Below are 14,756 nucleotides of genomic sequence, written 5' to 3' on the forward strand. Positions count from 1 at the left end.
TAACCGCAATTTTGTTTTATTTACGAATTAAACAAAAAGAGAGAATATGAGATATTTAAATAAGATTTAAATATCTTAATCAATTATGTGTCGGAATTGATTGGAATTGACATTTGAATTAATATTAAATATTAATTAAATAGTTTAATTAATCATTTAATGTTACTTTAATTTGAAATTCATTATTCAAATTAATTGATGAATTAAAATGAAGAAAGTCAAAATGTTGACTTCATTTAATGGAAAAATTATAGTGGAATTTTGAGGTGTCAAAATTTGGTTTAACCAAACTTGCATGTTTGCCAAATAAACCCCACAAATTTGAGTGGAATTTTGAGTGTCAAAATTTGGTTAACTCAAACATGCATTCTTGCCACATAATCTCAAACATTTGAGTGAAATTTTAAGTGTCAAAATTTGGTGATCTCAAATTTGCATGAACATGCAAAGATGACTCTTTAAATAGAGTGATCATGGTACATGGAAGGTCTTCTTCTTCTGGGTGAAAAACCTTGAGAAAAAACCTCTCACAAACACTCTCTTCACATATACAAAATCCCTCCCAAGTTTAATCACTCACCGGATTCCACACTCCCGTTCTAAGGTCAAAGAATAGTGGAGAAGACACTAGTGGTGGTTCGAAACCGATTTGTGAGGAAAAAGGAGTTTGAACTATAAAAGGTTAGTATCTAAACTCATTAAGTTTTAATACTTATGAACATGCTAGTTTTTTTTTACTATAATTGATGTTCTAAAAATGCCTAAGATCCAAATTGCTTCCGCATGTGTTATATTAACACCAACACAATGATCAATTCTAACAAGCTAAGATTAGTATCTCAAGGATCAAGAGCTTGAAAATAAATGATAAGAAATATATATATATATATATATATATATATATATTTTTTTTTTTTTTTTTTTTCTTTCCCGGGTCGTTACAGATGAGGGTGTTCATGAGGTGCATGACACTATGGGGTTCCGCTGACCTCCGGACGTCGCTACAGATTAGCTTGACCAGAGGGTCGAGGGGGTGTGCAAGTGCCCTGGGGATTCACACTCGCACGTGTGAGTCGTGTGTAGGGAAGTACTACATATCCAATTTGTCCGAGACTGGAGGCCACCCCTAAGATGATTAGAGATAGGTCCCTAAATCATGATTGCATGTGTTTGCATTTGCATGGCCCCCTATAGTGGGGCCACNGAGAGAGAAAAAAAATTGATACAAAAAAAATAACAATAAAAATATTTCACCTCTAGAGCGGCCAAAGAACGTCGACCAAAAGCTCTGATACCAAATGATAAACGCCTACAATGCTGGAATTTGCAAAGCTAGAGGTTCTAGAATCCTTGCAAACGTTCACAGAGAAAGTTAACTTAACGGATTGATTCCAACCAAGAGCTTGTTAGAAGATGAAGGACTCGATCGAACTTTGAGTATATGATGGTCACTCTTAGATACCAAAACAATTCACTCCAAAATTAGCTTGATCAAAACTAATTCAATGAATCGGTTTAAATATCAAACCTAAAGCAAGGTTTGAAAAAGAATAACACCAAAAGGGTATCAAGAAAACACAAAGGTTTTGTGTGTATTCAACAATTCATCCTAAACATGAATATTACATGCCTTTAAATAGGTTCAAAAGGTAACCCTAACATAATAAAGTTCAGCCACCAACCACAAATCACTTTATTAAATACAAATTGAAGAAAATAAGACATTAATAAATTGTCTTAATTGGTAATTCCACTGCCAAACGCAAGTCTTCTAATTACTTTCCAATATCAGCCACTCCATTATCTTCTTGATTTGATATGCTAATGCTATAAAGATTTTTGGGCTCAAAAGTCTTTGTTTCAACTTGTACACTAGCTAGCTTTTGAAGATGCAATGTATAGGCCTCTTGAATCTTCTTAACCTTGCTTCTTGTAATCGTTCCTTCGGGTACATGCAAAGGGTCAGCAGTTGAATTCATAACACCATAGCCAGCATGTTCTTGAATTTCTCTATAAACGTATCTTACAACTTACTTTTACTGTATTGTAATTATTGTTAGCTAAACAAGATGGTTTGTCCAAGAGGTTAAGGGGGAAGACTTAAGATCTTCTGCACATAAGTGCACATGGGTTCATGAACCCCATAGCTAGCATGTCCTTCAATTTCTCTATAAACGTATCTTTTACTATGTTGTAATTATTGTTAGCTAAACAAGTTGGTTTGCCCGAGAGGTTAAGGGGGAAGACTTAAGATCTTCTGCATATAAGTGCGCATGGGTTTGAACCCCATAGCCAACATGTCCTTCAATATACTAACTTTTTCTATGTTATAATTTTTATTAGAAAACTAGCTGGTTTGTGCCCGAGAGGTTAAGGGGGAAGACTTAAGATCTTCTGTAAGTGCGCATGGGTATGAACCCCATAGCTAGCATGTCCTTGAATTTCTCTATAAACGTATCTTACAATTGAATTTTTCTTTGTTGTAATTTTTGTTAGCTAAACAAGCTGGTTTGCCCGAGAGGTTAAGGGGGAAGACTTAAGATCTTCTGCACATAAGTGCGCATGGGTTCGAACCCCATAACCAGCATGTCCTTGAATTTCTCTACAAACGTATCTTTGCCTGGGAGAGGTTAAGGGGGCAAACTTACATAACAAGATAAACTCTATAACTAACATATGTATAATTTTATCATTTTGATAACTCAAACTCGTCCCGTTCATCCATTGACTTTTAACTCTCAATTCGTTCAAGAAGATTGTTCCAAATTGGAGTTTCTAAGCCGAAAACTTACCTAAAATTTTATTCATTCGATTAACTCGATCCAAGCCTTCTTTGCCCTCGATTCTTTCATAAATTTTGTTCCACATATTGAAGTGAAGCTAATGATGTAAAAAACTTCTTCAGTCAAGCTCGATACAAGCTCAAATTTGAGGAACAATTTTAACCTAAATGCACTTTTGCAAGCTCGAACGAGAACTTATGATCCACTAGGTATTCTCTCTCGAGTCCTTTATGAAAGTTGCTCAAAATTCCCTCAAAAGGTTGTAGGAACAAGAACGGAGTCGTTTAGTGCCATGTGGAGAAAAAATTTCCCGATTTACAGTCGTGAGGCTTACTTGAGAGGATTGTTGTTTATGGTCTCTAGTGATTGAATTTCTTTCTAAAAAACCTATCTCAAGTGGATTGTTGATTATGGTTTCGAGTATTTTATTCACACAGTAAATTCAATTTCATATTAAAATATTATAATTAAGATTCGTCTAAAATCTCTTTTAGGATTTAACGATTTTTATGAAAAAAGTTGAAAAATCTTCGAAGTATCAAACTTGAAGACATCGATTGAATTTTCAAGAAGACGAATAATCGAGCCATACCCTTATTCAAAAACGTTACTTAGTAGAATGTCAATAATTCAATATTCATCTAAAAATATCAACGAACTAAAGGCCAAACCAAAAATATCAATAAGAGCGAAGTTTAAAATTCAACCTCGAAATCAAGACCTACTGCACGTTCGATAAAGAAGAATTAGCTTATCAATACAAATTCAAATTCATTTTTACAAACTAAAATTTTCAAACAATATGAGTATCAACGTATTATCGATAATTTATCGACCTTTTATAAAATTAATATATTTACGTAGACGTTTAAACCTTGGAATTAAAATTAAAAAAAAACAATAATAATTACAACAACATGACATAACTGCTTACGACAGAAATCTACCGACGTTGGTCCTAAAATGAACTTTGGTATGAATTTGGAACAAAGCAGCGAGAAATTTGCCGACAAACAAAAGCAAAAGACGTTTGACTTTGACCAACTTGAACAATTCTTCCAACCAAAAAGGAAGCAATGCTACGTGGAAGTTTATTGGCTTCAGACGTGGATGGTCGGAAAAACATGACAAAATGTCAACCATCTCTAATATTACTAATTGTGTTACAATAAATATATTTAATGACCTGAAAATTTGATCTGACTCTATCCAATTTATAAAGTTTGGACGTTGTTGGAATTAATGTCTTGTACGTGTGGCTGCAATGCATATGAGGCTTTAATAAGACTTTGGTTTGCATGTATTTCAAGCAAAATTGTTGCTATGGCATTGTTTCCCTTAGAAAGTAGCTCATTCACACGTGGGAACTCGTTGTTTAATTGGGACCACAAACAAGTATTCATAATGACACTTGGAAAAACAGTGTCATTTCAGCCCTAAATTCAAGGAAGAACACGAGAAGAGGGAACATCTTATCTTTTACTTCATCTTGTATCGTTATATTGAGTAGAAAATGTTATATGTGTGTAGTAATCGACGTTCTCGGCTAAACCCATCTCATTCCCCCATCCACACTCATGCACGTGTCACCACTTATCTCGCTTGTACTGCCTTTACTTAGTTTATGTAGTTGTTACCGTAATTGAAATCACTCCACATGCACTATTTGTGCCCGTATCTTAATTGGCTTGATAGATTGTGGACTTAGCCTCCCTTTCCTTTTGAACCTTAGCACCACGCTTCAACAATGCTACCTTCAGAAACACGTGTTCACTGATTCCAAACTTCAAGTCTCAAATCTCTTATTAACATAACTTCTTTGTCTACTTTGCAAATCTTGCATCCACTCTCTAATTATTTAGACGACATCCTTTTATGGCTTAAACCAGCTTGGGTCCTAACAACTAGTACTCTCCTAGCTTGTCTTAGTAAACAGGGTACCCACACCTTCGTCAATATTGAGCTGCAAACAACGTCATGCCAATAGTTGTTTGGTAACTATTGAGAATGGTTCGTCGTGAACCTCAATCAAAATTTCATCCCTTGACTACTTATATGTTCTTTTACAAAGGTGTTTAGGCATGCATAAACACCCTTGTAGACAACCATCTAAGGAATGAGATAACTCATCTATTGGCCCCGACATTAGCCGGCTAAAAAATCTAGATGAGTTAGAATCTCTTTGTTTAAATGAAACAACTCACCCTACTTGTTCTTCTATCTCGACATGCTCCAAATCAACCTATATGTGGGTTTCGTCTATGGTTAAAGTTGATGTACGAGTTATTTTTCTACTTAAGAGATCTATCATTGCATCTTCCTTCCTCGAGTGATATAATATGTCCACATCATAATTTTGCACCCACCTACATTGTCCCATATTCAACCGAGGCTACCTTGGAGAAGTCTAACCCAAACTCTTGATAATATCCAATCAAACCTAAGAAACTACGCATCTCGGTGATACCGTAGCCTTAGCTTGATATCACTTGGTTACTACTTTCGTTCATATATATCTATATATATATATATTTCTCAACATGTCTTCAATGTCCACTTTGCGTGGTGGTGTGTTGGATGATACATCGTCCTCCTCGATCGCATTATGGCACTCTTCTATATTGGCCCCTATATGGCCAAGGGACGCCACTTTGCTTGTCATGGCGTGAGGGTCACAACCTACTCTCTTCATAGTATGGTTGTGACATTCTCCCCCACATAACTTAGTCATCGTCTTCGATAACTTACTCGGATCACAATCATATTGCAAATGGTGACATTTATATATGTATATATATATAATTTATACCTCAAAAAAAGGGAAAAAGAATAAGCGGTCCAATATATAATGAATAATTAAAGAATGAGAAAAGGAAAAAGGAGGGATAGGTTAATACTTTTATTGCGGTAAAAGACATAATAAACGTGTGGACCAATTTAGATGTCGGGGTGAGACATAAGATATGATGTTTGTTTAAGGAAAAAAAAAAAAAAAACCTTACTTTCTCACTTTTGCAAAGCCTCAACTTTGAATTTCGGATTTGTCGGACATCAGATATGATTAGTCGGGTCAATGTTAACATGCAAATCATCTAAATTTCCGATTTTCCAAGAGTTTAACTTAATCTATAACATAATGGTTTAGATTAGTTAGTCTGAATTGGTTGAGTTATCGAGTCATATGAACATCTTTACTTCAATTTTCATCTTTACAGTAATAAATTCTATATACTTTTAAATATCTAAAATTTGTTAATAAATATTAAATTCGTTACAACAATAAAAAAGAATATTTCTATATATATATTTTTTTCGTTATAAATTTTAGATAAATATTGTCTAATGTAAATTTTTATTATAATTTTATCCATTTTGATTTTTTTTAATTTCTACCGTTAGAAATAAAATAAAATAAAATATTAAATTTATTTAAAAATAATTAATTTTTTAAAACGAAATATTTATCAAATTATTGAATATTTAGTGTAATGGAATCCCTCTGAAAAAAAAATGCTTTTAAAAATAAATTACTTTTTTAATAAACAAAGTCTATTAAAATGATTATTTAAGAATATATATACTAAAGTAAATAAATTGGAGTAGTAATTTATTATCTAAATATTCAATAATATAATCTCGGCCAGTAACAAAGAATTCTCAATTAAAGTTTAGTTACTAAACTTTGAATTTTATATCTATTTGATCCATAAACTTTTAAACATGTCTAATAATTTTCTAAATTTTTGATCGATCGGTTAATTCTCTGAATTTTCAATTATGTCGAGAAAAAGATCTTTTTTGAATTTTAAAATTAGAAGATTAAATTTATAATAAAATAATAATAATAGAAAAAAGGAATATTTGTGGTGGTTGTATATGGGTGTGTGAGTGGCAAGAAGGTAATAATCTTAAACAGTAAGGGTAATAGTGAAGCGGGCAATTGGTGAATGGTCTTCCTTAAACATCATCTAATGGCGAAACGATTCCGTTTGGTAATAAATGGGTTCCACCGCTTTCGTTGATAATATCTGAAATTTCCATCCCAATTTATGAACTCAACTACCCTTCTCTCCGGCCATGCCTTCTTCTGGGTATTGTTTTTCTTCCCCTTTTTCTTTACGGCTACTGATGTTCCTACTTTACTGTGCATTAGGCGACCCTTTATGCTAATTTTCAGCTGTTTCTCTTGTTTTTGAGGTGAAATCCTCTTGATTCTTCACTTTTTAGCTGTTTTAATCGCCCCCTTCACCTTTCTTTTTGTTGCTTTGCTTGAGAATATGCGGATCTTGCCCTTGCTTTCGATTCCATAAGCTTGTTCTTCACTGTTTCTATGTCTGTTCATGAGTTTAGCTGATGAGTGCAAGATTTTTCCCCCTTTCTATGGTTTTTTACTTGGATTAATGTTCATGGATTCAGGGTTTTGTGTAGTGTCCTGCTTGTTCATATCTGTGTCGAGAGTGAGCTTAAGGGAATCCATTGATATCTGTTTGAAGGTTAAGCATTAGGACAGCTTGTAATGTTTTGATTGTTTTCTGGTTTAGAACAAATCATCTGTATGTCAATTTCCTTTAGGGTCTGTGGTGTATATGACAGACTAAAGCTGTTTGAGCTTTTGGTTTTCGTTTGTATTATGTGAGATCCCACATCGGTTGGAGGGGAATGAACATTCCTTATAAGGGTATGGAAACCTCTCCCTGGCATACGCGTTTTAAAACCTTGAGGGGAAGTCCGAAAGGAAAATCTCAAAAAGGACAATATCTGCTAGCGGTGACATATTCATTCACATATCAAGTTTGATTTGTGTAGACCTGGCTGATTAAACATGATCATTAAAACTACATGTGTTCATGGATAAGAACAGTAGCCTAATGAGTAATTTCGTAGGCGAATTAAGCTCAAACGAAACTGTTCTTGGGTTTTTTTGATCACAATACATAGTTTAGGACTCTTTAATGCTTCGAAATCTTATGTGGTAGCACAGAAAACAAATCATTCTCTATAGTTTATGACTCTCATTTTGTGTTAGGCTGTTTTTTTCTCAGAATCTCGAAACGATTGATCCTGAAGTATTGAAGTAACACGGGTTATTTTGCCGACGAAAGGAGAGAGCCTGTAATAAGTTTCGGATCATTTTTGTTTTCCACAAGTGTCCTGTTGTTGCTCTGGGTCAATCTCCAATGCAGGAATCGTCAAGAAAGAAACTTCCGAACCAATCTCATAGGTTCTACGAACAGCCACCGCAAGAACCTGGGTCGTGTTACTGGCCTCCTATGAACCATGGAGGTGGCTTGTACTCTGATGATGTATTCGAACAAAATCACTTACCATCTGAGGCTTTCAAACAGTACTGCAACCTCGAGTCATCCTCGGGAACTAGTGGTTACCCTCCTCAAAATTCTTCCTCGACTGCTAGCTTCACGTCGAATGGAAGCCCTTCTTCACACCAAGAGTGCCATTCGTACTCGTTAGACCCGTATTATTCTCCCGACAATAACTGTGGTTCACCTGTCAGTAGATCTTGTTTAACAGATGATGCTGCCGATGACTTAAGGCACAAAATCAGGGAATTGGAGACTGCAATGCTTGGACCGGATACCGATGGGTTTGACATCTACTCGGTCGCTAATCCAGTCGATCCTGTATTGCCTGTGCAAGCAGGGTGGAAAGATGTGGCTGAGATAATGTCGAGAAAGGATTTGAAAGAGATGCTCTGTGCTTGTGCACGAGCAATAGGGGAAAACAATATGTTGACTGGTGAATGGTTGGTGTCGGAGCTACGTGGAATGGTCTCGGTTTCGGGTGAGCCAATCCAGCGTTTAGGAGCTTACTTGTTAGAGGCACTTATTGCAAGGACAGCCTCTTCAGGCAATTCTATCTGCAAAGCCTTAAGATGTAAAGAGCCTATAGGTACTGAGATGCTCTCATACATGCACATTCTCTATGAAATTTGCCCTTATTTCAAGTTTGGATACCTTTCAGCAAATGGGGCAATTGCTGAAGCCATTAAAGGTGAAAATAGAGTTCACATAATTGATTTCCAGATAGCACAGGGAAATCAATGGATTACATTGATGCAAGCTCTTGCAAATCGACCCGGAGGACCCCCGAAGGTTACCATTACAGGCATAGATGATTCCGCTTCTGCTTTTGCTCGAGGAGGAGGGCTCGAGATTGTCGGGAAAAGGTTGTCGCTTTTGGCGGAGTCGTTAATGGTACCCTTTGAGTTTCGTGGAATTGCAGGCTCTGCTGATGAAATTCAACGCGAAGATCTTAAAGTTCAACCAGGTGAAGCCATTGCTGTGAGTTTTACCTTGGTGCTGCATCATATGCCCGACGAAAGCGTTGGCAGTCAGAATCACCGGGATCGAATCTTGCGGCTGGTCAAGAGCTTGTCTCCCAAAGTTGTGACAGTCGTCGAGCACGAGTCGAACAACAATACAGCTCCCTTTTATTCCCGTTTCCTCCAGACATTAAAATATTACACAGCTATCTTCGAATCCATAGATGTTACCCTCCCAAGAGATCACAAGGAGCGAATCAACGTGGAGCAGCACTGTTTAGCTCGCGACATCGTAAACATAGTAGCCTGTGAAGGAGCCGAAAGAGTCGAACGTCATGAACTTCTCGGAAAATGGAGATCACGGTTCCTCATGGCGGGGTTTAAGCCACACCCTTTAAGCCCTTTTGTCAATGCTACCATTGAGGCACTGCTAAAGAATTACAGTGACAAGTACACGCTTGAAGAAAGGGATGGGGCTCTATATCTCGGCTGGCTGAATCAAAATTTGGTTACCTCTAGTGCTTGGATATGATACTCACCTAGTTGTAAAAGGCATCTTCCCACTTCAAACCTATGAACTTATGATGATTTCATTAGAACTGATATCTGTATTCACTAGAAGAGTTGTTGCTAATTAATACTTATATTTCAAGTATTTGAATTACATTGTAAAGATACATCTTCTGTGTAACAAATAAAACCAGGTGGTTCATATCATATTTGTACATGTATTGACCGCGAGGTTAGAACAAAGGCGGTTAACGCCAGAATAAGATCATAAACAACAAAGGGCAAGCATATGGAAAGAAAGCAACTGGTGTCGTCTCGTTCTCAACGTGGCTATGGCCCTGTTAGTATTCTCCCGACGCTCGGCGGATATGGGTGAGACGAATGGTTTAGCGGAACAACGTCCACGCTTTGGCTCTCGCTCAAGCTCTCTCTTGGTCCATGCTGGTTCATACCTCTATTGTGAACATTGAAATATGTTGGGGCTGAGTTTTCTTGAACTACTTCGAAGTTGAAATTGCCATTTGGAGCGAGAGGCTGCTGCCTGTACTCGTTCGATCTATTTTCACCAATGCCAACGCCAAGATCAAGGCTTACGGTGTCCCTGTCTTCGAGTCTATACCTCAATGGTGCGGTTCTCAATGGGCCTGCAGCGTCATGGCTACTACTTTTTGCAGTGGGGACATCGTGATTATGTTTCCCTTCATATGTAGTAATAACAGCTTTTGGGTCATGAGATGCTCTTTCGACATGTTTTCTGACGGGACATCCAACATTTGTGCACTTGTAATAACTCCTGCATTTTTGGAATTGATAAATAGGTATATATTGACATCAGAACACAGAACCTTCAATGGAAAGGCACAACAGTATGATTGTAGCTAAAATTTGGATACAAAAGCAAAAGCTAAGTACTAATATATCGGTTTCTTCAACGTATTTATGCAGGCACGCTCCAAAGAATTTCATCAATAATATCACCGGAGCAATAAATATGGACAACATTATACTTGAATGTATATTATCTGTAACAGCTGAAACCAACCGCTAGCAAATATTGTCCTCTTTAGGCTTTCCCTTTCGGGATTCCCCTCATGGTTTTTAAAACGCATCTATGAGGGAGAGGTTTCTACCCCTTATAAGAAATGTTAAAGATATTTGGCAATGCATCCGATCATCATTAGAAAAAAAGAACTTACCTTGGGTTCGGGTTTCCTCTCACTACCTTCTGGCCATATTTGCGCCAGCGATACCCATCATCCAGTATATCAACCTCACTTAAAGTTTGAACCACAACACGCGGTTCCCTAATTGGCCTAACCATTGGGCATGCCTCAAAACCACCAAGTTCCATTTTCCTGATGAATTTGATTAAAACAGAACTCATAAACAGTACAACAAAACAGTGTGCTGCCTTTTCTTATGCACAATACTCGGAGAACATGTTAACTTGTAAATAAGTATACCTCCGCTTCAAGATTATGTCATCATCATCAAGCTCATCAGGATTCTTGCATGGCAGAGTTGTTCCTGCACCTTCGGTGTTGCTATCATTTGCAGCCAGTCGTTCGGGAGTTCCATTTGGCTCAATGGAATGCACTGTCTGAGTGTATATGCTGCACGACCTGTCTAAAATGGAATATAATAGATTAAACAACCATGCTTAACACCCTGTAAATGGATTGAACTTACGAAATATTAAAACTAAGTACACAGGTTTATTTCTCTACCATCTTGGCCAGTTAAAGGTGAAGGCTTATCAGGACCATCTTTCACAGAAGCACCTGCAGAATATCGCCGACTTGGCTGAAGCTTAGGATGATCATGAGTACCCTTATAGACAATATCGGTTATTTGTCCATTGTGAGAGCGCTCAAAGAGCTTTTTCACTTCACAGTTAGGATGTGTACATTTATAATAACTACGGGGAAATTCGCTCCCTTTAACATGCTTCTGTCCATACTTCCGCCAGTTATATCCATCATCAGATATCCTATCTGAAACTACTGGACTGCCACTGCCTTTTGGATCAGATTGTGCGGCCTGTGCCCTGGTATTTGTGTTCAGACTATGATTGAAATCGTCTCCATCAATATCAGGAACAGCAGCCCCTGAGGCAACTGGATCCATCTGGGTTGATCGACTCGAATCATTTGAAATGACATTGATCTCACTTTTAGTCATGGGTGGAGCAGTAAATGGTTGAGGTTGGCCTTGAACTTGAAGTTCACAAGATTGTTCATCTTTTCTATGATTCATATCTGCAGGAACCTTGGAGTAAACGAAAATCATTAGGAAACAAGCACCTAAATTGAGGGAACATCACCACTCAAATCATAGGCTAAACTATAATTCTAGTCTCTACACCAAGTACATTCTTGAAACAAAGAACTTACAGGACATGAGGAAGCTGACATGATAAGACTTCAACTTTATATCTGACATTACAAAGGTAATGTCAACTTTCATACGATGACACGTGACCTTTTAGTTACTGTTTTAATTGGGGAGTGAAAATCTGAAGCTAAATTGATAAATTTTCAAAGTATAGTTTTTGAAATGAAACAAATGAGTACAGGACAGAAATGTTAACACTAGTAATGTCCAAAGACTTAAATTGACAGGAAGATTGGAAATAGTAGGAAAAAAAAGTTCAAAGCAAAGAAGAATTAGATGTAAAAAAAAAAAAAAAAGTTTGTCTAAACTAGTTTTTGCTTGTATGTCCTGATATTCTTTCATTCTTTTACAGCAAGTTAGATTTGTACCAAGAATAAAAAGTGCCTTAAAATAAAACATTTCGGTTCGTACAGTCAGAAAACTATTGGATGAAAGTAACAAGAGCCAATACAAATGTTTTAAGTTCGTGCTTCGCAATGAATCATGCAAAATATTTTCTTAAAAATCGAGATAAAACAAGAATGGAGACCTCAAGAATCAAACGGCTAATATTTACTCTAATATCTACAACTAAGATGGACGGATATCATGTTGTTTGATGTTAAAGATCCCTGTCCAAATCAAAGACCCGTTATGTTGTCTAATGAAAAGTAAAAGTTTGAATGAAGAACATGCCTTGCAGACTCCTACCAATCTATTCTTGCCATGACCAGGTCACTTAGCCATACCACTTGAAAAAATATGGAGTGGTGAGTTGAGTTTCATGTGATAAGTGATATTTGATTGGCATGGTCATATGTCTAAACATGTTATCAAAACAATAATTTAATAATACAAAAACTTTTTGTTCACAGATCTTGATAATGTTGTTTTTGAAGGACCTAGTCTTTTTGGACTAGAGATCATTTGTAATATTTAGGGTTAAAGTACCCTTGTGGTCCTTGTATTTTTGGACTCATCTCATTTTAGTCCTTGTACTTTCTATAAATCTTAAAATTAGTCCACATTGTTAGTTTGAAGTTCATTTTTATCAAAATTGGTGAAACACTAATAATAATTTTCATTCAGAAAAGACACAAGGTGAATATGTTCCAAAATTTAGAGATTTATCTGCTTTTAGAAAAGTTGACCATAAACTAGTAGAGACTAAATTTAAGATTAATTGCAACTAGGTGAACTAAATTGTAAGCACCAACTTTCAGAGACCAAATAGTGTTTGATATTATCCTATGGAATTACCATATTTGGTCCAACATATGGCTTGAACTCGAAGTAGTTGGAGTTTCCTTCATCTGAGGCATTAGCATTTGAGCAAGCCATGGTGGTCATCGGATAAATAGCGGAGCTAGAAGAGTCATGTGTCATTGGCAGCTTGGTAAAGGACCCAGTTGTCGGAGAAGGCTCTACCTGCACAACAGTTATTTTTCACATGAATAATTTAAGCAAGAAACATAAATTTTTCCTTTCACTATCACTGGAAGCTTAAAAGCCAATAAACATGCAGCAACACGGACAATTCCACATACGTTCTTTACTTACGTATAAAAATATTTCAATATAATTCAACCACCTAACAGAAAAAAGGAAACCACAGAAACTATGATCTCTAACTATCCTTAATCGTATAAAGCTAATAAAACCGAAACGCTCGTAATATTGGGGTGGAGGCAAGGTGGAGTGCTTACAGATAACAGCATAAAATAGATCCATAAGCTCCAAATGAAGGAAGATAATTATCTCTTAAATGTCTATGTCCAAGCTCATCTTATTCTTCACCATGTCTATCTCTTTTATATGCCATTGTAGGATATTGAACAAAAGCAACACACTTCTCATAGCAGATTCATTTACTTCTAATTCCATATATATAGACAAATAGAAAAAGCTCGGGTTCATACAAAGATGAAGAAAAAGCTAAAGCACCACTGAAAAGGTAGATTCATTATGTGAAAAACCCACATAGATTAGAGGTAGAAAGAGCACACAATTATTCTCTCAAACTTACAACAACATTATTCCCTAAAGCAATTTTATGGAATAACCCACACGGGCATAAAGGAGCCACCCAATTTAGTGGACTGCTATAAGAACAGGAATCAGAATCAACAGGTCCCAGCAACTCAAGCACCCAATTAAAATATGTAATGGTCATGATATTAAAACAATTGTGTTAAAACCGCATCAGTCAGGTCGTTCAAAACTCCCAAATTAAGTATATGACAAGAACAAAATGGTGAAATAAGTTCACCCTCAGTTCGATCAGAGGAAAAAACTGGGTTAGATATTATCATCACAAACGACAACATAAATTAGAAGAATTCAACACAAACTGAGAGAAAAATGAAGAACAGTAGAAGAATTCAAGCACAAACCCATTTCAGATCTCAACCCTCGTCCCCAAATTCAAAATCAAAACAACAAAATACAAGAGAGGAGAGAGAGAGAGAGAAAAGGAAAGGAACCTTGAAGTTAGTAAGCAAAACAGGAGAGTCGAGAAAGGAAGAGGGACTAAGGCCGGGAGGGATGGTAATGCAAGGAGAGCGGAAGATCGGAAGCTTAGCCGGAGACATGAGCTTGTACTTGGCGCCGGCAGCGGCGGTGGAGGCAGGTTCAGTGGGGTCCATGAGGAGAGAGAGAGAGGAGGAGGTGGTAGAAAGGGGAAATTAGGGAAGAAGAGGAGGGCAGAAAGGTCATTAAGGAGGAGGAAGCTCCAGGAGTTCAGGGATTTGGATTCAGACTATTTAGGGTAAGCTCTGTGAAAGAGAGAGAGAGGAGTGTGAAGAGAGCTT

The 14,756-nt window shown here is 36.7% G+C and overlaps 2 protein-coding genes and 1 non-coding gene across 8 annotated transcripts; 2 read left to right on the forward strand and 1 right to left on the reverse strand.

The window, feature by feature from the left end:
- Positions 1-2,504: 2,504 nt before the first annotated feature.
- On the forward strand, positions 2,505-2,587 carry TRNAL-UAA. The gene has a single exon. It is a non-coding gene; the product is annotated as a tRNA-Leu (tRNA).
- Positions 2,588-6,770: 4,183 nt separating this feature from the next.
- LOC111438737 (scarecrow-like transcription factor PAT1) lies at positions 6,771-9,727 on the forward strand. Of its 4 annotated transcripts, none has more exons than XM_023076592.1 (2): positions 6,771-6,874; positions 7,826-9,727. In XM_023076592.1, the coding sequence occupies exon 2, from the start codon at positions 7,961-7,963 to the stop codon at positions 9,593-9,595; it is 1,635 nt and encodes a 544-aa protein (XP_022932360.1). In that variant the 5' UTR covers positions 6,771-6,874; positions 7,826-7,960; the 3' UTR covers positions 9,596-9,727. The 4 variants fall into 4 exon arrangements, with proteins under 4 accessions (XP_022932360.1, XP_022932361.1, XP_022932363.1 ...); XM_023076593.1 differs by having other exon boundaries at positions 6,783-6,874; positions 7,810-9,727; XM_023076595.1 differs by lacking the exon at positions 6,771-6,874 and adding an exon at positions 6,881-6,980 and having other exon boundaries at positions 7,810-9,727.
- Positions 9,725-14,756, reverse strand: LOC111438735 (probable WRKY transcription factor 20). 3 transcript variants are annotated; one of them, XM_023076589.1, is made up of 6 exons: positions 14,430-14,756; positions 13,207-13,374; positions 11,301-11,841; positions 11,037-11,199; positions 10,770-10,928; positions 9,725-10,366 (listed from the first exon to the last, which is right to left on the reverse strand). In XM_023076589.1, exons 1-6 carry the CDS (start codon positions 14,589-14,591, stop codon positions 9,904-9,906), a joined length of 1,656 nt encoding a protein of 551 aa, XP_022932357.1. In that variant the 5' UTR covers positions 14,592-14,756; the 3' UTR covers positions 9,725-9,903. The 3 variants fall into 3 exon arrangements, with proteins under 3 accessions (XP_022932357.1, XP_022932358.1, XP_022932359.1); XM_023076590.1 differs by lacking the exon at positions 14,430-14,756 and adding an exon at positions 13,653-13,784; XM_023076591.1 differs by lacking the exons at positions 13,207-13,374; positions 14,430-14,756 and adding an exon at positions 11,967-12,132 and having other exon boundaries at positions 11,301-11,831.

This window comes from Cucurbita moschata, unplaced genomic scaffold (genome assembly GCF_002738365.1).
Source record: "Cucurbita moschata cultivar Rifu unplaced genomic scaffold, Cmos_1.0 Cmo_Scf00082, whole genome shotgun sequence".
Taxonomy (NCBI): Eukaryota; Viridiplantae; Streptophyta; class Magnoliopsida; order Cucurbitales; family Cucurbitaceae; genus Cucurbita; species Cucurbita moschata.

Excerpts from the sequence above, each read along its gene's own strand:
- LOC111438735 (XM_023076589.1), bottom strand. The coding sequence starts at position 14,591 with ATGGACCCCACTGAACCTGCCTCCACCGCCGCTGCCGGCGCCAAGTAC. Across the intron at positions 11,842-13,206 it reads CATATGTTGGACCAAATATG|GTTCCTGCAGATATGAATCA; the intron begins GTAATTCCATAG and ends GTTTACTCCAAG. Across the intron at positions 11,200-11,300 it reads ACCTTTAACTGGCCAAGATG|ACAGGTCGTGCAGCATATAC; the intron begins GTAGAGAAATAA and ends ATTCCATTTTAG.
- LOC111438737 (XM_023076592.1), top strand. The coding sequence starts at position 7,961 with ATGCAGGAATCGTCAAGAAAGAAACTTCCGAACCAATCTCATAGGTTC.